The sequence below is a fragment of the Vanellus vanellus genome (assembly GCF_965231255.1).
Source record: "Vanellus vanellus genome assembly, chromosome: 2".
Taxonomy (NCBI): domain Eukaryota; kingdom Metazoa; phylum Chordata; class Aves; order Charadriiformes; family Charadriidae; genus Vanellus; species Vanellus vanellus.
In genome coordinates this window covers 58,387,866-58,413,048 of record NC_138906.1, presented here as the reverse complement: position 1 = coordinate 58,413,048, position 25,183 = coordinate 58,387,866, and the positions used below count along the sequence as shown (strand labels likewise).

General features: G+C 40.4%; 1 protein-coding gene across 1 annotated transcript in view; it reads right to left on the bottom strand.

Moving 5' to 3' along the window:
• The window catches only part of ITGA9 (integrin subunit alpha 9), a gene marked incomplete at its 5' end in the record, with an annotated part of 226,891 nt that overhangs the window by 5,468 nt on the left and 196,240 nt on the right, over nt 1–25,183 (bottom strand). The window contains 4 exons of the mRNA XM_082480032.1: nt 9,630–9,749; nt 17,958–18,059; nt 19,785–19,904; nt 20,511–20,636. Of these exons, the coding sequence (XP_082336158.1) occupies nt 9,630–9,749; nt 17,958–18,059; nt 19,785–19,904; nt 20,511–20,636 (468 nt within the window). The remainder of the gene's footprint in view (nt 1–9,629; nt 9,750–17,957; nt 18,060–19,784; nt 19,905–20,510; nt 20,637–25,183) is intronic.

The following is a 25,183-nucleotide window of genomic DNA, read 5'->3' as shown; positions in this document are numbered from 1 at the left end:
AAGCTTATTCTCCCAATCAAATAAAAAGAGAAATAGTTCGAAATGTGGACTGTAGAAGAATGTTTAAGATTTGTATTTTTTAAAAAAGCCTTTTTGCCATTCACATCATCCATTAAGAAACAAAAAATTGGTAAGAACAGTCACAGACTTCTATAAAGAAAACATTATGTCTTGATTTACAGTAGTGTTTCGAGACCATAACTGAGCTAGTAATAGAGGTTTGTGACTGACAACATTCAGTTCAAACAGAATCCAAAACTGTATCAGAGAATTTTGCCACTTTTTGCACAATTTTTTAATTAAGTTTCTCTAGTGCTTACTGAGGTAGTAATGGGGGAAACAAAAAGTATTGATTGTTATCAGTATGGCTGGGCTGACAAATGTCTTCTAATGGAGGTTACTGACCACAGTACAAACCAGCAAGTAAAAAAAAAGAGAGCAAAGTAAGTACTGACATAGGTGTAACTAAGAAATAAAACGAAATTTAAGAACTACTGAATAATCTCCCATTGAACAAGGCTTTGGCAAGATACTTTGGGTTTCAATCACAAGTTGTCTTTCCTCTATTATACAGTTTCTTCATCTACTGTAAGTACTACCCAGCCATACCTGATGAACAGTCTGGACTTATCATGAATCTTTTACTTCCACATCTCTTCAATCTACACAGAGGTCCCAAGCCATTCACCTTGTGGCCCTTCAGAAAGAATTAACTTACTCTTCTCACCTTTTTTGGGTGCGTGCCCCTCGGACACTTCTCCCTTCTCATAAACAGTACCACAGCTAGAAAAATACGCTGTTAATCGTGGTTCAAAGCGGGACCAGGAACCTCACCCCAAGCAAGATGCCATCAGTCAGCAGAGTAGCAACACCCCCAATCTCTGTAAAGCAGCGTTGCTGAGACTGGAAGTACAGAGTGTTTTCCTACGCGGAAATTGATCACTAGCTATGAAGTGCATCTCATTTTACCACTGCCAAGAAGGCAGGAAAAAATACTTTGCACTTGGGTTCGCGTGGCACTGGATAATTCTGGCAAGCCTCCAGCTCCAAGAGGATGCACCGTTTCCTTCCTCCCAATTAAAGGACCCTTGCCACAGTACAGAGGGGTCACGAGCAGATATTGTGCATCAGCTTTTCCTTAGAGGACTGGCAAACTGCCACCAGCTGGGTCCCCCTGTGAGGAAAAGGCATGTTTGGAAAGCAGCCACGTGCCCTGCCTGTAGTTAAAGGAGAAATTGTGTATTTAGGAGGAAGGGTGGTAGTGTGGCTAAGGTAGGTTCATGAGGATTCCAGTGGTCTGGCTTTGATTATTCAGTCTTCCATTGACTTTTTGCGAGGCAAATTCCTTAACTTTCCTGTAATGTAGGTCCTCGTTTGCTCAATGAAACATGCACAAGAAAATAAATGCATATGCTTCAAACATCACTATTCCACAAGTGGCTGGTGTGTGTACGTATGTACACACATAAAATATATACTTTTTATATATATATACAATGCAATATATACAGTTATGCAGCTGGGGAACTGAGGCAAAGAAAAGTTCAGCACCTCGCTCAAAAACAAGTTCTTTTCTACAAACACTGTTTAGCTACTATGGAAGAATTTGATACCGAGCATCTGTATCTATCTGATTCCAATTTATTGCAACAGATAGACATCGGTATGGCAGAAAAGAATTAGCACACAAAATTGCACTTGACTTTTAAGTTACTTTCATATAGCCTGGCTAACTGACTTAAGATAATAGTGTTGGTACCTAGGGTGAAGGAAGATCTGTAGTCCTCCGTAGGATTTCAGAAGGACATTTATTTTACACGCTGTAGTAGTAAAACAAGCATAGTTTTTAAACACACGTTTTATTAGGCACTTATTTTGTAATGTTGAAATAGTAAGAAAAACTTTAAGTGCTCTTTCTGTTTTTTGTTTTGCTAAGAACAGTCAATCAATTCATAAACTTAGCTCAAGCAGTCATTAAACAAACTATTAATTTAACCAAATGCTTTATGTCTGTCTCAAAGGCCAAATTTTCAAAAACAGTTACTAAGGTTAAGTACCTCAAAGTAGATACACAAATTCAGACTAGCAGCATGCATGCAAAAGATGCATTTAGGGCTGCAAAAGAGATAACTGTACATAGAGATGGAAACTGGTACAGACAATCTAATTTAGTACCATGTTTTTTTGAATACAACGTTCCTTGCTATTGTCACTGGTGCTAGAGTGTCACCCCACCCTAAATATGAAGCCCAGTCATCAATAATTTGTTCCTCTAACAACTTCTCGTGCAACTATTCTCCCAGGAGTTGTTCGGTTGGCTTCAATGGACCTACTTGCTATGAGGTGAATAAAGCTGGTGGTTCTGGCGTCTGCCTTTGGAATATCTTTACCACATAGGTAAGATCTAGTTTGCCTCAGACAAGACTCATGTTCACCTAGCATTTGATTCATTTGTGCACGCATAATATATTTTTTTAAGGACTTAGTACTTGCTGTACTTTATTAATGAAGAGAACTCCAATGACTGGACTTTGAAGATCTTTCAGTGCTGAGTTCCGGTAACTTGAGTTTAATGAAAGCATGAACTTCTTGCAAGATGGTAACTCTGTACAGTAACTTGCACTACAGATGTGACCAGCATACTCATAAGTGTAATCAAAAAGTGAATTGGCCAACATGAAAACTTATACACACTTCCAAACAGTTTAAATATTTTTTCCTATTGCAAAATTTTACTAAGAAGTAGTTTATTTTTAAAAAAGTCATAGAATGAACACGACTGTCATCCAAAGTTCATCCCTGATTATCAGCCTCAAAAATTAGAAAGAACACAATGTCTACTGCAGATATGCCTGGAAAAATTACTAGATACTGATTTCTTAAATCTCAGCAGGTAATAGGACAGCAATTAGATATATCATTTCTGTAAGTGCAATTAAATTAAGACGTATGTAAATCCATATTTTCCATTTCATCTTCAAAGAAAAAAAGAAAAACTGCTGAAATATTTCTGGATTTGTTTGAAAACTAGAGAGTAAACATTAAATACTATTTCTGGAACCAATAAAAAGTAGCTTTATAACTGTATTTTGATATATTTGACCTGCCAAAAATATTTGAACAAAAGTTGTACTATGTTCATAATTATCAGAATAAACTACTTTCATGAGTTTAGCCAAACCGGGAGGAAATGGCTACGGCTGATAAGTCATAAGACAGCATTTCCCACTGTGACACCAAGCTTAAAGAGGGAATTCAGACTATGCAAGTCACATTTTCTCTGTTCTTGGCATTTGAGTCTGAGGGATGCTAATGACTTCCAATAAATACACATGTTGTGTTCCAGCAGTGGGAAACCTTGGAACTTTAGGTACTTATTTGCAATTTTTCAGTCTACACACATATTCTTTTTCTGGTTTGGGCTCCTGAAAACGGTGGCTATCTTTCTTCTTTTCAGAAAGATGTTCTGAACCACAACCCAACCTCTTTCTTGCCAGTGGATTCAATTCGTTTGCATGATGCCAGGATGAGAGCAACATAGCTGCAATGGCTGTGATGTTCTCAAAGTGCCCTGGCATGCACAGCTCCCATTTGGAGGACACTGAGAACAGAGAGAATATTCAGCCACAACATTATTACTGTACATTTACAGAGCTCATTTTATCCAGAAAGATAACAAAGGCATTTTTACAAGTACTGGACATACACCACTGCTGAAATGTTGCCAGCCTTGCTATTGAGGGTGGTGTACAAATATTACATGGCAGCCAGCAAACTCACTCGGGAAGGCAGTGTTTTGGCTACAACAGCAGCATTAACTATTTACTTGAGTAAGAACAAATAAAAGATGTCCAAACACAGTCTTCCTCTAACATCTAGTCAGAATTCAAAAAGCACAGCTAATAATCTACTGTAGAAAACCCAACATTTGAGCCACTGTTGCCAGGATACAAACCTTTTTGTCTTGAGAAGCCAAGGGTCTACAAACATTTTGTGATGCTCACTTTGGTCCAAGAAAAAGAAACACAATGAAACACAGTTTTATCTCTTCTTTGAGAACATAAGCAGATTTCAAATGATCCACCTAACTTGTGCCTGGTGAAAACATCGTTTTTTATACAGACAACCAAGCACTTCCACTGCCCCATTCCCTCAAGATTTCCTAGCTGCTGTATATAATGAAGATCTACCCATCTTTGGGAGATAACATGGGTTTGGTTTTGAATCACAGAAGCTAATTATCCCCTGACTGTATTTTTATTAATTAGAGCAGGATAATACTGAAAAAGCCCAATTCTAGGCCTACTGAGGCTAGAATCTGTGTCAAAAAAGTAGTATCCTTGAGAAGCTATATGAGATAGCAAGTAAGAACTTGAAGCAACCACATAAATGGGTAACAAAAGAAACATAATAAAAAGTTTACCAGAAAAACTCCAATGCAATGATTTGAGGACTACATAAAGAGGAATTTCAGAGAACACAAATAAAGTCACAGTTTTTGCAGTTTTGATGGACAGACTGGACAGGTATGGGCTATGTAATTCCTGCAAAGAGGGATCATACTTTTATAAGTGAGACAAGCTGAAAAAGGAGAGGACAAAGCTGGGCAGGAACTTGGAAGAAAGGGTGAGAAACTAGTGTTGGTTTTAAGCTGAGGAGAGATGGTGGAGAAAAAATAAAAAGGAAAGAAAAAGGAGAAGCACAGACTTCTTATTAAAAGTTCTGAGGCATCTTCATCTCCACAGGGAAGACCTTTGAAGTCTGTGAAATCCACCCTTCCCATCACTAGCCCCTAGTAAGTGCTCTCAACAGCAAGTTGAGCCAACCGCCTTGTTTATCCAAACATCAATTACGATTCCTAGTTTTAAAGCATCAACATCGCAAATAATGGTTTATTCTTGGAATTATACGTACAGAAAGGAAGAAGCATGTGAACTCTGAATATGCACAACAACTTTCACTGAAGAAATGAAATGCCCCTCAGTTTCAACAGGTTTCTCTGTCCCCACCTCTAAACCCAAAATTTGAAAAAAAGTCATAAGGCTTCTCTAAGCAAGAAGCCCAAATGCACCTTGGAAAAACCTGCTCGAGTTTGTCTGGCTTTTTTTAAAGAACTTCACATTTCATAAAAGAAAGCTTTATGTTTCAAAGTTTGTCCCTCAAAGCAGTGCTAGCAAACAACTGCATCCATGCATACAGCCTCTGCTTAAATGAGGATTTTGCAAGTCCAGCACTTGGTAGGATTCACGCTCCCCATTGGAAAAAGCCAGTTCAAAGCCTGCACTAACTTAGCTCAGTAGACAGAAGTGTCTTCACAATATTTTTCCTAAAAACTAAAAAAAAGTCTTCAAACTTATTTTAAGACAAAGGGAAAAAGTGTTCTGTATAGCACGTACCTCTCCTCTTGCTAATGAAAAACAATATATGTGGGTGCTGTTCTGCTTGTCCTTCTCCTCTCTGCAATACTGTAAAATATCCAGGGTTTGGAGCAGAAGAGTGTCTGATTACATAAGGGACACCCAGAGATCAATTCTCTGCCCCCAGAATCCAAAAGCTATTAAAACAGTGCTAAAAATCTCATTTTAGACAAGTCAGAGCTTGGATACCACAGGGACAGGCTCAGTTCAGAAAGAAGCTAAATGTCTAGATAAGGAAGTTTAGATAAAAGTCCAGCTCCTGTGTTAAACACGCCACAAAGAAAAAAAAATAACATTACTGCAATGAATATAAAATCTTTGTTTTGCAAATCACTTCCACAACTGGCTCCACAGATCACTCAGCTGCCCAAATGTCCAGGCTGGTACTCACTTACAAATCCCTTGTTTGATACCCTCTGGGCACAAACTTTTTTTTTGTCTTTCTGTGCACTTTATCTAAAATAATATGGATTGAATAATTCACTTCACAACTCAAGCCAGTTCAAATGTAGAAACTTCAATCCATAGCATTGTAAAGCACTACTATTATTAACAGACTATTTATTGTGTTTTAATACATCATGCTTCAGTTTTTCAGTGGCATGGCGTATGCCAATTCTCCCCTGGTTTATGTGTGCATAAATTCACTATGCCCGAAGGGGACCTTGTCCCCACGCATGGCTGCAGTGCTGACAGCTGAGGGAAGCGGCTGTGGGACAGCACTCCCCAAAATAATCCAGCCACGACTGCCTTTCCCTCCTGAATTGTTGCCAGTGCTTGTGAAACCACGGGCTCGTCTAGCACGCGGGTAGTTGGCCTGAAGCAAAGCGACCTCCTCCCCTGCTCCACTCTCCACAAGCATCTGGAGGCCACCAAAGAGGTGCAGGCCAATCTCCGCAGTAAAAAGCAAGATGTATTGCTGTGGGCAACAGCACAAGAGCCCCTCCTGTTCCTCTTGCAGATGGGAGACCACAGGCGAGGCACGAGTGGGGAGAGCAAGCTGCGCTGCAGAGGAACCGGCAAGAGTGGGAGCACGTCCCCATGGATGCCTGCACAGAGGCATCCAGAGTGGATGAACAAGATATGAATAGCCACAAGTGCCAGGGTGAAACTGGGCTATCCGATGAAATAGACAAAAATGGGGCAACTCTTGCTGGTCTGCCTTATGCACGGCATCTCATGGAAGTCAGGGAAAAGCTGCTCATTCCCTCTGAATATGTACACGCTGAAACCAGAGGAAACATGGCGTCTACATAAAATACTAAAGTAAACAGAGTAGCAAAGCCAGTCAAAAACTGATCACGCTCACACTAAAAAGTTTGTTATATGCGTATAAACATGGCTGTGGTCTTGCATGTGAATAAATAAGCTTTTATTTGAAGTGAAACCACCAGGTATTTAACATCACTTCCATTGACATGGACGCCCTAAACTGTGCAATTTTAGATCTACAAATCATGAAATAATTACCGTCCCCATCTTATTATATGCACAGTGACCTTATTCAGATTCAAAATAGGATTTGGGGCTGGAATGTCCCTGAAATCTCACTCCTGCTAATGCCATTAATTCTAGCAGTGTGTAATGTGAAATATTTACACATATTCTAATATTTTTCTGCAACTTTAAGGAGCTGCTTGCTCCTTCTGCAAAACACTGGCGTGTTCGAGGATTTGCCTGTTGTGTTGCACCACTCATGGCGCAGTCGCGCACACAGTGAGAGTGTACCTGCCACGTCAGGCTGAGACACAGTTGCTGCCAGCAAGCCCAGCACTGCTGCCAGTGCTCAGTTCCCTTACAATGAGTTTGCTCCGGTTCCGGCTCTGTTTTGTGTAAACAGCTGCCTTCCAGGACCACAGTTTAGCTCTAATTAATTTCTTAATAAAAATACAATTTAGTTTAGTCCTAAAATTTGGGTCATTTCTAGTTCTCACTAGTGGTTCTAAGATGCCCAAAACTCCATCTAATTCAAATCTGTTCTTTTGTTCCACAGTTAAAGACTAAAACACTTCTAATGTAAGGGGTTTTTTGACTTCTTCACACATAAAATTTAGGAATGACTGCAGGATATACTTGGCCAATTTTTTCTAACAAATATTTACAATCAGACAATTAAGATTCCTCTGTAGGACTGCAACTTTCCCATGTCAGTTTTATCTCAGACAACTTTAATATTGCCAGTAACTTTAATAAATATAGCAACTAGTGAGCGCAAAGTATTACTTATGTATATTTATCTTCCAAACTAAGACTTAAATGAAAATACTGGCTGATACTAGCAGCTACACACTTTTAATCACTTTTCTCTAAAACAAAACCTTAAGTTATTGGTTCCTTGAGTAATCATGCAACAATGTGGATAAAGCATTGGAGTGCAGCTGAAAAAAATCTGGCTTTTACTGCCATCTCTGCCACAGGATTCTGGGTAAGGCATCTCACCTTGCTTTGCCTCAGCACTTCAACATCTGCATGCAGAAAGAGCTATATAAGCTTGGTGTTAGTTATAATTATTTGTTGCTGTCACTCGCAATTTCCCTCAAGGCTTTCATGCAACAAAATGGCAGCTTCTTCATGTGTACTGAAATGATCCCTATAAAACTGAAATGAGCTCAAGTCCCAAGATTAAGCCAGGAAGCAAAGGACTGTATTAATTCTGGTAGAGACCAAGAATTGAACTTGTGTCAGATTCTTATGGAGACTCACAGTGAAAGGTGCTATTTCTCTTACCTTGCACATTTTCAAACAGTTCATCTAGTGCCTTTCTACCTTCAGGAAATGAGTTGTATGAAACCAGTCATATAGGCATTAGCAGCAGTAACTCCTTTTTCAAAACTGTGTCATTGGGACATAAACCCTGGGCCTCTTCCAATCTCACATTTTTCTATTCTCATGGTTACTCTGCCAGATTAACTTTTTTTTTTCTTTTCACTCTTTCTGCCACAGAAAGCAAAAGCATTTCCCACATGCCAGAAAAACAGAAATTATGAGATACCCTAGACTGTGGTCAAACATTGTTTTCCAAATGGAAAGCACAGTCAATTTTGACCTGGTCAGTATATGCTTAAAAATCTCCAAAACTGACTATAAAAATACTTTAAATCTATAACCCATATAAAATTTATATAATCCATGAAGTAGATGTATAATCTATAACAGAGCTACACACAACTGTATAATCTATAATAAGAATTGCATGGCCAGTTTGAGGCTCAGGTTTGTAAATCCGTTTTACAGCCTCATGACATGCAGCGATATGTCCTTTCGCAGCACATTGGAGCTGCAGTTTCCAGTCCCAGCACAGCCGGTGAGCGGAGCCTGCAGCGCACATGCTGCTAAACAGGGAGAATCAGGCTGCTGGACCTCTGCCACGGGAAGCAAAATAAGGTTGGACTTGTTCCCATGTGTGCATTTGAGATGTACTTCTCTCAAAGACAGTCCCTGACCTTGACCGTGGCCTTTTAAATTTATGGATTGGTAACAGGGAACTGAGGAATGAAAACACTTGAAGCTCCTTACCCTTCATATTTACCACACCAGATGGCTGCTGCTAAGTGTCAGCATCAGCCCAGTTTTACCATGTAACAGCGCCTGGGTACAAGAATTGTATCTTATCAGAGATGGCGTGAAGGCTGGCTTTTAACAGGTCCTGGTGCTTCTTGCTCTAGTAACGCACTTTACTCATCTGGAACTCTTTCTCTGAGAGATCTGAAGAATTTATTGCAGGATACTCCTCTTCCCCAGGCGCTTACCTCTTGCAAACAGTAGCTACTGACTGGTTTTTGCTAGGCATGCACCCAATCTTTTAGCTCGTCAAGCAAAGTTGACCAGATTTTCAGGAAAACCTGTTGAAATCAGTGAACTTCAGTCATCAGAAAACCATAGAGACGTACCAAGTATCTAAGTGTGAGGTAACAGCAGGTTTCTAAGGGATTTCTCCTTTGTGCTGAAATGGTATCAGACGTTTCAACTTTTAATAACCAGGCCCTAAAAAAAAATCATAATCCACTCTTCCACTTCTCTCCATCATGAGTCTCTCCCTGTCCCTCAAGAAAGCCTGGATACGAAAATATTTTTTGCGGGCCAATGGCTTCTGTAATGGAGTGGACAATTATATAGTTCCTAAAGCAAATGGATGTTAAATGCAAGGATAAATTTAAGCTTTTTTTTTCCCTGGGACTAGCCTTGCTGTTTATGTTGCATCCGTTACCTTACCTTCCATAAGAGCACAGCCAGCAACAGGAAGATGAGAATTCCCACCAGCAAACTGATGGCAATGATCCATCCGACAACATACCCCCGAGGCTCCAGATTGTGCAAAGCCTCAAAGACCACCTACAAAGCAATTAGAAAAAGATCTTTTTATGATTGGAAGTTGTATTGTTTTCTCTTGTACTCATCTTATTAAACACATTGCATGGTGGCCTCACTGATCATATTTCATCTGTCAAACAAATATGGAATGCGTCCTAAATTTCATGCTTTCCATCTATTTTTCACAAGGGATTTAAAGCTTTCAAGTGGAATTTGAGTAGCCATGCATTGGATCCAAAGGATATCAGCTTCCACTCTGAAATAACTCTTACCCTGCTGACCCCCAACCCCACCCCAGACACTGAGCTAGTTCTGGTGCTGGGCCACCAAAGGTGCACAAAAGTTAGCATGAAAAACACCATCCCTTGGATTGGCAGGGATTGCCATGACATCTCATGTGGTTTGTCTTACTCATCACGTTCCCATCCCTGCCAAACACCCCGATGCTTCACATGAAACACTCATGTATGCTGAGCTTGTTAACTTTTTTCCACAAAAAATGGCACAACTCGCATATAGCCCTATTGAATACAAATCATCCCTGCTGTGCTTCTCCAGACGCATTGTGTGAAAGAGGGAATGGCGCGTGCAGTCATGGGTTCTTCTGAGAATGCAAAGAGCAGTTCCCTGCTGTTCTCTCTCTTTTTGCATAGCATGTACGGCAGGGAAATATATCCTACAAAGAGCTTTCCTCAACCGTCTGCCTTAAGAAGAAAATAGGAGCAAATTATACCACTTGTATACGTGATGTGAATTTCCAGTCTCTTATTTCAATCAAAACCAGTTCCTCAGTGGAAAACTCAAAAACAGTTCTCCTCAGTGAGGGCTATTTCTATGTTAAATTTTGCAATTTAATATCCAGCAAATGCAGAGAGGCAGCAGGATTTTTTTAATGGTAATATGCTTGCTTTGTCTGGCTTGGTTTGTTTTGGAAGGCAAAGTAGTGAGTTTTCCTCCCTCCTTCACAAACCACTTTCATCATCTTTGCTTAAAAATGTCAAAACCCTTTCATAGATATAAATTGTTAAACCAATCTTTGAGACAAAACAAAACAAAAAAGGTAATTAAAAGTGGGTGAAAATCTGGAAGTCAGATACAATTATGCAACCCCAAGACACACATCTTTAAGAGGCCCATGGACGACCCATGAAACAGCTCCACTCACTGGTGACACCGTTCAAACAGCGTCATTTGTGAGACAGCAAAGGGAACACAAAACCGTACAACCCATATGGATGTTGAAGTGGGCATTCAGGAAAAGGCTGCAACAGGGAGGTGATGGCAGCAATGGAACAGGGGCCAAAGAGGCTCTGGGTTCTCCATCCTTGCAGGTTTCCAAGTCTCAGACATGCAGACCCTGAGCCAGTGCGGGCAACAGCCCTGCTTTGAGTGGCAAACGGGACAGGACAGACTCCCAAGATCTCACTAACCAACATTTCTCTGTTTCTGTAAGCACATGCAGCCTCAGCAAACACCCACACAAATTACAGGCATAGATGACAGAAAGCAGGTGAGTAGGGCTATATTTTGTCACCGTGTTCCCATAAAGAAGTACTCAAAGATCCTTCGTCTCAGTTTCACAGGCTAATGCTGATTAAGACTACAGCTTTTCTGGAGGAGGAAGTCGAACACAGCTGATTTACACGCACTTTTTTTTTCTATTGATGAGATATTATCAGGCATTGGATGACAATGAGACACAAAAACATAACACATGGACAGGAACAAAGCTATACATAGATAGCATTATCCAAACATATTCCTGTAACTAGTATCACAATGCTCAATATAGCTCTTGAACGTGGACCAGTTCTTCACCCCCCAAAAAGAATAATTTTAGTGTTTCAGACATTAGCACAAAGCCTTTGTCAGACTTTTTAAGACATCTTGCTGAACAGAAAAAGTTTCCTAAGCAGCAGAGTTTCCCTCATAGCCAAGACTAGTGTAAGGGAAATACCAGACAGAGAGATCAAAGACAAATCTTGTGCCTTCCTCGTATTTCTGAGCCAGCTTGGAAAGATGATCTGATGTGGCAGTCCATTTCTCACGGAGGCTACAGTTAGCATACATCTTGCAGACACAAGTCAGATGACTATTTCTTAGACGATAAGGCACTAGTGTTATTTTCCTTTCTGACACTAAAAGAAAAATCCTCCTAACATTTTAAGTATTGCCAACTTTAGTGAAGAGACCTTTCAAGCAGTCCCTAGATGCAGAATGAAGTGGTGCCTTCTCTCCACTACTCAGAGAGTAAATGTTAACATAACACAACCTCCAGCACAATAGACCTGTATGTCTTTCTTGCTGCCAAAACACAGAGCCAGGAATAGCTGCAGAGATCAAAGCATACATCATCTCTAGAGCAAGAGCCCCCACATTTCAGGTTTGAAGCACATTAGCTAGAATAGCTTAGCTGTAACTTTTGCAGTCACAGCTCGAGCTGCAAGGGTAGAGAGCAACAGCTTCTTATCTACCCGGTTTCTTCTAGCAGTCTGGAATGAGCATACAAACATAAAAAAACCCTGTTCGTGGCTTTGTGGTTTGGAGAGGAGCAGGGATGTTGGGCATGTTCATGTCCTTATCCTGCTCAAGCCCTCAAAATCTGTCTGCATTAATACACAGCCACTGCAATGAGTTTTGGTGAAGAATCATAGAATTGTTAGAATAGAATAGAAGAAGCAACCAACAACAAAAAACCCAAGCCAATCCCCAATCAAACTAGACTGAGCAGACAGTCAGTGTACATCACACGTCGAGAGCGTCAGCAAGAAGCCAGTACGGTAAGTGGTGGGAGGCCAGGGAAGCAAGTCATCCCAGTGGGGAGGTTGGAGGCAGAGGTTGACGTTACTAAAGAGAAGCGTGCCAGCTGCCAGCTGCCGCTTGACCCGATGGCCATCACACAGTTTCTGAAAGCCAATCTCGAGCAAACCTTGAACTCCTTGTCCTGTCCACCCCAGCAGCGCAGCCCCTACAGGGCAGCCAACACACTGGGGAGCACAAGGCAGCCCCCAGCCCAGCACACTTCCCACAGCCCTGACAGATAGAGAAGATAGGAGTGAGAAAAGTGACTGATGCAGAAGACAAGGGGGGTGTGGGGTTGGGAAAGAATCCCAGAGTGGGTGTTGGGGGGCAGGAGCCGTCTGGTTCAGAGAAAGCTCGTACAACAGTCATAAAATATGGAGCAGATTACAGGCTTGTTTTCAGATTCTGACGAAAGGCCAGGGAAAGGCCGTGAAAAACACAGTTGTCTTGACGGTGTATGAGGAGTTTTAGTTCCATATTTATCTTCTACATTTCACACTGTACTTGCAGGATCTGAAAGCAGGGAAGCCCAGGAGGCAGTGTAGCTCACCATTTAGCTGTACGTAGCTCACACATCAACCAGGTTTTACACAGTGTAACTGCCCTTCTGTAAAATAACAGAGATCTGCGCCCTACCACTGACTTCTGAAATATTGAACACGCATGGACAAGGGCATCTATCAGTTCATCTTCTACCTCTGCCAAACACTTGCTATATACTGATAGTCTTAGTGAACAAACTGAAAAGAATCAGAATTTTACTTTTTTTTTTTTAGTGTTTTTAAAACACCCTATTTCAGTAAAGTGTGTAGGCAAGAAGTTAAGAAATTGAGTGAGTAGGAATATTGCAAATACTTAAAGTTCATATTGTGCTGAAGCCCTTTGCAGGATAGGCACATGCTGCTGCACTGGGACTCAGAAAGACAAGAAACATACTTCAGCAAAATCTGGTTAGAGATACATAATTGCAAAATTTTTACTTCTTTTTGCTTATGCTCACAAAATGAATTTTATGCACTTGTATCATGAACCACAGCGCCATGGAAGGCAAGGGCATATGAAAAAAATGGTATCTTATTTCTGTATGATCACCCAAAATATTTCTAGTGTTTCAAATCACACTGCTCTGCTGGCTGACTTGTCCATTCAAGTGTCGTTATACCTGGGGGGACGTGGAGTAAAGACACCGTTCTCCTATGCACCTGTACATATATGTATATGCACCCCTTTTTATACATTTATTCATTTACATATACTAAGAAAAACCTTGGAAGTTCTTCAAAAATACAAAACTGAGCTATCCTTGCTAGCTGTTTGTCTCTATCCCTGGGAAATTAACTATATTTTATTGCTACTGGGTATCGTTTTGTTCCCTTACCCAAGTGTATGTTTCAACCTGCCAGACTGCACTGTAAAGACAAGAAAATCTATGAAGGGCTTGTTAGAGTAACAGATGGAAAGGTAAAACAACGAAATGAAAAATGAAACATGGTGAAAACAGTAAGGTGGCAAATAACCCACTGGGAAGGGGGCTGCAAAGCTGCTGGAGGAAGCACACGTCTGGCTCCAGCCAGGGTAGGATGTGCCCATCTCAAAGGTAAGCTGGAGAGAACATGTGCCTTAAAATGCTGAGTGTGTCTAAAAGGCAAGAGGGGGTGGTGATGGGTTGCTGAGTGGAAGAAGTATTCCCATGTGCATTAGAAAAAGGCTGGGACATCATGAGAACTGTCTAATACCACAGGCTGCTTCTTCCAACTCAGAGAGGGAGAACAGGCCAAAGTCAGGAGACCCCTGTGCCACAGGCAGACAGCTAAAGCTTATACATGTGAATATACATTTAAATCTCTCTGCATATAAATATGCACATAAAGACCTCTCAAAAACACCTTGTAGGTCTTCACAACCATCAACTTCATTTTTTAAAGTCTTTTCTTTTTTGTCGCTGTTTTCCCCAAAATATGTGTTCATCATCGCAAACATAAACACACCTAAATCCTAAGGAAAAAAAAAAAAAAATCCATGTAGGGCAACCACTTGCCTGTGTTGAATTAAACCTGGGGTGACTGGGCTAAAAATGAGAGAAAGTAAACTCTGCCCAGGAGGAGAGAAAGGTTCAAAGGCTTGATGAAGCGTACCTGTGCTGAGCTGACAGCACCAGACAGCTATACGGTAGCCCTCAGCTTTACAGGGCACTTTGTTGCAGGAGCTGCGTGCATTTAACTGCAGTTCCCCTTTCATCTATTCAGCTTTACATTTCCTCACTTTCAAGAGAGGGAGACTCAGAGGCATTTGGCTGGTTTTGACATAGTGAAATCCATCCTATTCTTCCCTCCATGCCGGCACTCGCAGCGGGAAGTCCTTTTGCTCCATAAGAGCACTCCTCCTCCTCCTCGAGCAGAGAGCACAGGATGCAAATCCTTGGATCTGGTATTTGACCACCATGGTCTCATGGAGCTTATTGTTGGTTTTGCCTCACACGCAGAGAAGAAAGGAGCCAAACCTTCATTGAAATCCGTATGCTCAAGAAAAGAAAGTATGCTTCCTGAAAATACCACGCCATCGGTTTTAAGCCAAGATATACTAACGTTAATACAACTGTCATCACAGAGCCAAATCCAAACTCTGCTCACCTTCTTCATGTGATTTGTTCAATATAAGAGTTCAAACAGCCTATTGTAACCAGAGGCAGAAAATATATCATTCCAAATCACATAAAACCATATCCAAATCCAGAGAAATGATTTCTGAAAATTGCATAAATGCACCTTTTTTTTAAAAATGGGTTCATTTCAAAGACAGCCTGCTACCCAACTTACAGATATTTACATAAGCTTTTGCATCTGCCTTACAAATCGTCTACTAGAGTTTCTGACAAAGCTGGTATTTATATGGGTGGTCCTGCCACCACTGGTACTTCTTACACTAGCATCACAAATATCAGTCTTCCTTTTCCTTTTGTCTTCTTTACAGGTAGGTTGCACTCTGATATTGTCAATTACATTGTAAAAGTGCTCAGTGAAGTAAGGGTACCTCCTTCTAAAGAACCATTTAAATGGGCTAATAAGTCGACGTTTAGCTGTAGAAAGCAAACGGGTCTTTTCAAATTTACCATGATAAAGTGTCTAAGACAATGTTTTCCATTGTTAGGGAACACTTTCATAAACAGACTCAAAGGAAGTCCATGCACAACTGTTCAGAAGGAGCTGCTATCCAAACGGATACGGTAGCAGCAGTCCATGGACAATGACAAGAGTACAGGATGAGCTTTAAAAAGAAAGGGAAGAGTATGAACAACGACTTTTTATCTCTTCTGTCTCTACCTCAAGCTGAATAGCTGTGGCTTGCAATGAGTACTATTCCCTTCTGCATTCCACAAGAAAAGGGGGGGGGGGGGGGGGGAAATGAAAACCTTGAGCCAAACCACATGTCTTAAATTTTTCCCTGAACTTGACTCTATGCAAAACATACAGCAATGGTGAAGCCAACAGACATATGGAAATAGCATAAAGGAAAGAACAAATGGCACTCACATTAGAAAAGACTTGAAATTACAAATTGATGTTACATGGCTGCAACATGTCAAGCGTGCTCCTTTACAGCTAGGGCTTCCCAGGAACTAGCACTTGTTTGTAGATTAACATAGCTTCCCAGCACACACAGTGCACTACAGAATCGTTGCAACTCAAGGCTTGATGAAAGACTTTCCGGGAACAGGCAAAGGACAATGTTGGATTTTTTTTTCATGTCTGTCTTTTTTTTTCCTCCAAGCATTAGATAACAATGAAATACAGCAGAACTTGCATTCCTAGATAAAAACATATCTAAATTTTGAACATTAAGTAATAGTAATCCCACACATTTTACGTTGTGCCTATCATTCTGAGAGATTCTAAAACCCTTTACAGATCAAGACATTTGGCAGAGCGATCCTGGCTTCTTCCATTTCAGTTGCGGCATGGGTACCACAGCCAGGTGTTACTTCAGTCATTAAAGAAATTTTGCCATAAAATTGCAAGATTTGCTCTGGGCAAGCTGCAGAACTAAAGAGAGATCAAGCAATGTATTAAAAGTCAGGGCTGCAGGTCACTTGTAAGGCACATTCTCAAGGAAGGCTAGCGATGATTTTCATTTGAGCTGCCAAGCCTGTTTTTTTAATGCTCTTTAGAATGGTCCAGAAACCTGACAAAGAAAATAAAACAGAAGGGAAAAAAATGGAGTCCTGTCATATAAAAGAATTTGTTTTTCTGACAGGTCTAATAAAACAGAAAGTTAAGTTTATGGTTGCAGACATGATGGTGGAGAAGACAGTCACTGTAGTGGTGTCTCTACTTTCAGACTGAAAGTAGTAAGTAGATACAGCTTCAATTCTTCCTTTGCCTGTAGGGTTTTAAATCCATTATCTCTGAGACGAGTGCTTTAATTTGGGAAGTCAGTGCCTTCCAAGTGTGTTGAACTCAATGCTCTCACACTCAAATCTCAATAGTAGTCACTGAAATGGAGCCAATGAGAATGGTTGCATGGGCTGATGGTGATGACAGTCATTGGTGATATAACTGAGAGATGGGATCTAGAACATGTTCAAAAAACACAGAGCAAGAGGAGAAATTGAAAGTAGTCCAGATTACCTCTGATCCTCATGTGAGAGAGAAATAAGAAATGAAACTTTAAAATTTCACCAGGCAAAAGGAAAGCTGAATTTGGGTGTGGCCCCCTAGTCAATTTTCGTGCGTAAGCATTAGGCAGCTTGGCAGAAGGAAACCAAAGCCATCACCTCCTCCTTCTCCAGCAGATTGTAAAAGTGGTCCCGTACACTTTTACTTACAGCCAAAACTACACAGTGAATTCACCTTGAACTTTAATATTTCCTCTTCAATTTTCAATCCAGCCTTATGCAGATTAACTCAAAAAGCAGTATCAGGTCATACATGAATTCCACCAGCTTAGCACAAGGGAACAGCTAAATGAATCTCTGAAAGTTTAGACCACCTTGCCCATTTTCACAGCTCCCAAAATATCATTAACATTTCTAAATATTTCATACTGGCACATCTGAAAAGACTTTGCAGGGGTTTCGAGTCTCTGCTAGGTTTTCAAGGAAAACCTGAATTAGATTAAAGCAGGCAGTAACCCTAGAATAGGAAGCTAAACCTAATTTTGGAAAAAATACCTCAAGGGTATTACAATTTTGGCTAGTACAACATAGATCCTCCTGCTCCACATAACACAATTCACTGTAATGGCATGGTTATCACATAGAGCAAAACCACAGAAGCACAGTTCACAGCACTGCTAGTCTAGCCAAAATCTGGGCACTCTCATGGGCTAGCTCATCCAAGCCCATCCACAAATTCCAGTTTGCATAGCACTCTCAATGATCTCCAGGCCACTGGGATCAGGAAACCTTTCTCTGCAGGTTTAGCTACTTACTGGTTTTTCTTCTGGGCTCCCATTGGGCACCTCCACCACTCTGAGGTCAGGGTCTACCCGCACCCTTGCCCTTGTGACGAACTGGATGACCGATGAACTGTCCTGAGAAGTAAAATAAGGAAGAATTGGATATGGGGTGCAAAAAAAAGGACCAACACACCACACTACACACACAACCCCCCTCAAACCATCAAACCTTTTGCCAGTGTAATAAATGCATCTAGACAATGCTTAGTAGAGGCTGGGTTGAGAGTTAAGTACTATCCTGGTTAAAACTCTGCTTTGAAAAAATATATCTTATGCTCGTAACAGACACACAAAACCAAGCATATTATCTCAGATTAAAACAAAATCAGGTATGTTGGACTTTAAACACATCATTTATATTTGGCCTGTTAACGTTTCCCACATTTACCGCAAAAGACAGAACATTGCCAATCAACACAGGCAGACTCAATATTAACCATCAAAGAAAAGTTCCTACTTGTTTTTCAGGTGAACAGATAAAAGATATACAAAACCTGGTATAAACTTAAGTGTACACCAAGGTGGAAACTTCTAAATTATTTGAACCTGTGCACTGCAAATATCTAAAAAAATTCAACACACACCTCCCCTTATTACTTTATATTTCTCCTGTATTTTACACAGTCCATTGTAACAGGCACATTCCTATAAGCTGCCATTTCAACTCTTAGGTTAGTCATTTGTATGCTGTTCACCTTGGGGAGGGTAGGTGATAAGTAGCAAATGGCAGGTATTGGTGATAGTGACCCAAAGACATGTGTAAGCACTGTATGTTTTTGAAAGGAGTGTTGCTAATGGTCATCTTGGAAAGGACCCAGCAGACAGGATGAATCCTGGCTACTCCCAGGGCTGAATTTCCCAGCAGCACGCTTTGTGTGCACTCAGTTACTTGCATACTTATTTTGGCATTTCTCTAAGCATGTAGCAAATACCTGAATCTTCTGGCTTTGCTTATATATTTTGTTTTCAAATACAAACAAACATTAGCAGACTGGTTGGTTTCAGCAGGAAAAGCTCAGGGCTATCAATCACTTTAGGAACTGCTTTCTAATAAGGGCTCTCTCCAATGCTTTTAATCTAGCAGCGACCAAAGATAGGTTAATTTTAGTAGGCTCATGTTATCGGCTTTCTCCTCTGATTATCTTATACCGTCATAATTTTACAGCATCTTGCCACAATTACACAGTCAGCATTTTTGTAAGTATAGGAAAACAGGGCCAAACACAGTAAATCACTAGAAATTCAAAAGATTTGCTGTCTCATTCAGTGGCTTCAGAGAAGACAGGAATTAACTTGCAACCATTTGTTTCTTGTCACAAATGTCAAGCTCAGCGTTAATATGGTCGTAATGTATCTTCTTTGAATAATAATCATTTGAAGTAAAAAAATCACAAAAAACTGCCATTTCTCTGTTTATATGGAGGGAATGATAAATAGCTGGTCACAGTTTACATGCACTTACTCTACTTTTCATTTTTCAGAATGAAAATTTTTGGAAATCAATTCAACTTTCTGAAGTCTCTAGCCTTAACACCATGCAAACAATTAGGGGGCTCATTTGTTGTTTCTCAATGTATAAATTTCTGAACTTAATTTATTTCTGCCTTAATGGGTAATGGGTAAGAACTAGGATATTAACACCTCCATACATGCTGTTGATAAATAGATCTGTTTTCTCTGACACCATGATTTTTTATAACACGCTAGTAAAGAGCAGAAGGAATGCAACTCTTGAGTCCATTGATGCACATAAGCATACTTAAATTGGTATTTAAGACAAACTACAAAGGAAGCACATACCTTCTTCAGTATCTCAGTATTCAGCAGTGTGTAGATACTTATATCACAGGACTCTGCTTTTGCTAATGAGCTTAAGTTGCAGCGTATAATTAAGCAGGACCTGCCTGGTCTTTCACAGTCCTACAGGAAATATGGAAAAAGCTGTTAGGCAAAGGAGGAAAAAAAATCAGTGACAAATTGTGTGACAGCAAACACACCAGCTGACTAAGTTACACAGTAAACTGCTAAAATACAGCACTCTTGCATTGAAATAGCAGCAACTTTCCAGACCTGAAAACAGCTAGATACAGAGACCTGCATGAAAGCAAGCCAGATAAAATTCAGCCCTCTACAGAGCTGCTGATCCAGGTGAGTGCCCCGGGCCGGGAGGAACGGGGCCACCGCTGCACATCAGCCCTCTGCACGGGGCGGGCGCCGAGCACAGCACAGAGCCCGCTGCCCCATGTGCCTTTGACAAAACATGGGAGCAAGGGCTCTCCTCATCGAGTGTGCGCTGCCACATCAGGTAACTCCCTCCCGACTGCACTTCCTCAAGCTTCCTATTTCCCTTTAAAAACCAGATATTTAGAATCACTAAATATCCCCACAGCACAACATCAGTATTAGTATACGTGCACCAAACAGTTGCTCTATAATGAACTATCTGCTTGAGTTCTTGCTAAGCCATGCAAAATCTTTTGTAAGATACACTGCATGTTCAAGTTTGCCACAAGTGGACTTTCTTACCAATACTTTTCTGCCAGACTTTGTGAAAAAAGCAAATATCGTGTGGAAAATATTTTCATTCTCTTGAGGAACAACACATGGGCTGGGGTTTCTGTGGAAAGAACAGCTTCCTTTGTCCTGACCAACCTGCAAGCACAATTATAAATCGCAATTATTATTCTGAATTAAAATAAATGACACAAGAAGGTAGGATTAGTCTGCCCATAAAAGTACACCTACATCTGAGCTGGATGTCTGGACTCCCATTAATAGTCAAGAGAGAGAAATATGCACTTTGGAAGTCAAATAATCCTGAAGAAAATACCTAAAAGCAAGCTAGACAAATCACGTTCTAGAAATGCTTGTCTCTCTTGACTGGATGGGATACTAATATATCTAACCTAGCTCACATGTAGGTGTCTGTGTTCTACATGTCTGGAGACAGAGACAGAAGAAGAATCTCAGCAAAATCCCCACATAGCATTTTAAGTCAATTATGTTACCTTTTTTGTAACTGTATTATTTCATGCTTTGGCCAACTTGGCTGTTTCACAGTTTATACCAGAACTAATGAGATAAATGAAGTCTTTGTGTAAATGCGCAAGCCTGGACACCAAATATGTTCTTTTACCTTCAGCATAAATAGTACAAATATAAACTTTTTGTATCATTAGCTTATTCACTTGTCCAGAAAAGCAGATGCTTGAAGCAAGTAAAATGCACCAAGCTTTGATTAAATGATCTTTAGTCAAGATAACCTTGCACTAGAAAACCCTTCTCACTTTTTGCAGCTTATGAATATTTGTTGAAGAAAATCTATTGAAATTTAATACAAACTATGACAACAAAATATCAGCAAATTCCTCCTGCCACCATTCTTAAAACCTGTAAGAATGAGCGAGAGGGAGATCTTCCCATAAGCCAACAAGAGACATTCTTACACACCCTGCTGTTGACTTCCCCACATACTCTACTCTGAGAAGATGAAAACTTGTACCTTATTCAAATCACAAATCTTTGAAAGATGGAGAAAAAAAGTTGTTATAAGATATGAAATTACTGCATGCTCTGAGTCCAACTTTGCATTAAACAGTTCATAGCTGAGTTCGCCAAAGTATTGCCAAAAAAAAAAAACCCCAAACCCAAAGGTCTATCTAGATCTTAAATGCTATTTTCCAGACAAGTGATGTCTATGTCTCTTGGTAAGCTATGCCTTTTCTGCTTCACTGGCCCGCAAGCTCTTTGTAATCTGTTCTTCAAAGTTTGTATTCATATCCTGTCTTTAATCTGTCCTTACATTCCCAACAGATACAGGCACAGGTAGCTACCTGCAGTTTACAGTCTCCTTGGGATCAACTGGAAAATAGGACTATGATGTTCTGCATTTGTCCAGATCACCTGGAATGAGTTTTCATTATTTATTGTAGTAAGAGATTCACAAAGCACACTGACATTTATTTTCTTTGAACTTTCACACGGGAATTAGATCCAGATCAACCAGAAGGTTTATGTTAAATCAAGAACAGCAAAGAGTCAAGATCTATTCAGAACTTGCTCTTTCTTCCTGAAAGTTTGAATTACCAGACACTTGGACAGATGTCATTAGATTCATGCAAGAGATACCGAAAGGACAGTATGAGCTTCTGCACTATCCCAGCTTTTGGCGTACTCTCTAAATAGTCCTGCTTTACGTCCTGTACCAATACGGTGTAAGAACAAACCAAAGCAGAAATATCTCACAAGACTAAAAGGAATTATCTGGCACGAAGCAACATAAATCAGGCCCTTTCTTCTCTAAATGATTATCTTTTCTTAAACTGAAGCTTGGCTACATCTCGTCCTTTTTAAAACACTTCAGCTGAAACAGAGGAAGGCACCTCCAGAGGACTAAGTCTGAATTTGGAAATACCCTTTTGTCTCTGCCAACTATGCAGCAAGCCTACACAAGGCGGCTATTAAATTCAGCATCTCGGCCCACGTTAGGAAGGACACGTGCAAGGACTGAGCACCTCCTGTCACATGTGCTGCTCTTGAATAGACCAGTGGGTGACCTACTGCCTCTTTTAGTAGCCAAAGGCAGATGCCTCTTCCTAGAAGGAGAAGGCCGACGCTACTACTTGGCCTGCAGAATTTGGGGGAATTCAACCAGGCAGAAATTAGGTTGTACTCATCTGTGTATCTGTGATCAATCAGCATATGCTGACAGCCGGTAGGGGGGAAAGGATACAAGGCAGCCTGAGAAGCACTCGGTTTCTTTTAGCACTCTTAGAAACAGCAGAGCCACGGAACTAGGAAAAAAGTAACAAAACAATTTGAAATGGGTGCATCATGCTGAGGTAGAAGGAAATCCAGCCTTTCCAAAGGACTGGCCACAGGGCTTTGTTTTTTTTGTTTGGGGTTTTTTGTTTGTTTTGTTAGGGTGATTGCCAGACACTTTTATTTCACACCATCTCCTATTTTCCTCAATTGTTACATCCATAAAGGGAAGATCCAACCAGTCAGACAAAACTATGGTAACTTTTCATGAAACTGTTTTCAATGAAAAATTCAGCTCTCAGAAATCAACCTGCTAAAGAAAATCTTAGCACAAAGCTCCTGCCTGTGTTGTGCTGAGACTGAACTGCATCTCTGAAATATAAATCAGTATTTGGCCTCATGTGTGTGCCTCTCCTTGTTCAAAAACGATGCTACCCCAGCCACCTCATGACCAACCTCATAGTCTAGTACAGAGGGAAGAAAATTTCTGGCAAAGTTTAAGGGCATGAGCGAACGCTTATGATTTATAGATGCAAGAACTCTGCAAGTCTTTGATATGGAATAGGTAGCCAGGCTCTTTGACAAAGTCTTGGAGTTTCAGGGTACGTGACATACTAGAGCTTTTTGGAAATTTCCATGTGGTCTCAGCAGCCTATAAACAGAAAAGGACTATCCCCAAAGTGATTTTCCCAGGACCTGGGATCCAACATCTCACAGAAATAGCAGAGGATGTGGAAAGAGATGTGCGTTGCCTTTGTCCTCAGTACAAGGACTATACAGAAGCCACAGGGAAAAATCAACATCCAACTCCCAACACAAACAAACAACAACAAGACTGGAGCAGGGGGAACAGGGTCTGGAGGAAGGCTCTCTTAAATGCTACATTAAGACTGCAGCTTGGGAAATAAAATCCCTGTCCTGAGTGAGGTTCCAAGCAGGAGCAGCACTGCAGTCTCCCAAGGAGGGACTTCCAAGGAGCTGTGTCAGAGCTGTCTCTGCTGAGGGTTGTTTCATTTTATTTTCCAGAAGGTACTTACCTGGTTTAAGTCCTGGATAAAAATATTTGCGGTCTGGTATGCTGGCAATATAGTTAAACCTCCTGTACTGGAAGTGTATCTAAAATCTGTACCCAGCCAGATGTAGACAAAGTCTACATTAGCACATAATGTAGGCAAAACAAAAAGGTGAACCAGGCTAACTGCATGGCATCCTCAGCACCTGATGTCCATATTACATATTTTTCTAACTTGATCTGAGTCTGGTCCTGTGGCCTGAATGTGCTACAGCCACAAATGAGTGTTAAGTGCACTCTTAGAGTGCTCCTTTGTGTTTCTTTTGCCTCAAAAGGAATCCAGTTTGTGCACTCTGTGATGTGAACCAGAGCTCCCTGCGTGGGGATTTTACTTTAAAAGCTCACTGCTGGACCAAACTAGGACACTAGTAAAGAAGCACATCTGCAAAAGGTGATGACATTGAAAGTGTGCAAAATACACATTATATATGCCCATTAAGAACAAGTTTTCAATTTTTTCACCCATGAGTGTGGATATTACATTAACTCCTATAAGCAGGACTCCTGGAATTCATATTGTTTGTTATGTACTAGAATGGTTACATTTCCACATAAGCAAACCTATTTGGAACAAAAAAGCTACAATCAGTCTTGACCATACAAAATTCCGCCATAAATAAAAGTGATATATATATATTTTTAACTTGACCTAGCAGGTTTCATTGAATAGCTTTACATTGCAGAAAAAATTGCATAAAAATAATTTCAAAGGTCTTAAATTATTTTCTACTTTTTCCTCTTCTCTATATATAATAGTCTGTGCTCTAACATATAGTTTATCGTACCACTCATATAATGAGTTTTTTCAGGGTAATGGCTTAAAATTTTTGTAATGCAGAACTAAATATTACCAACTACTGATTCTAGCCTTCAACTCCTGGAAAACCTTTCCAATTAAAAAAAAAATGTATTTTTTCAAATAAAGTACATTTTCAGATTTTCAATTCTAAACTGAAAAATTTGTAGGGGGGTGGTTTTCTGTTGAAAACCCAAACAACTATATTTATTATGATTTGTCATTATTCTAATGAGAATGAAGCGTGTTTTCACCAGCTTGAATAATGTCTTCAACTTTCACGTGAGGTGAACCCACGCAAGTTTTTCCTGATGATGGTTTCTTCTTACCAGGCTGTCTGTGTGTAGGGCTGTTTCCATCCTCTAGGAACATGTTCTCACAGGCTGCCAAACACCTATCATCAGTGCAACATGGGTATTTTTTTTTTCTAGTTTTTATCTCAAGTTCAAAGGCACTTTTGTCAAACTGCTCAGCGCCAAGGTAAAGAAAGGTAAAAAAATATCATTCTGATATTTCCATGGTGGAATATTCCCATGGTGGAATATCAGAGTGATTAAAGCCAGTATAGCC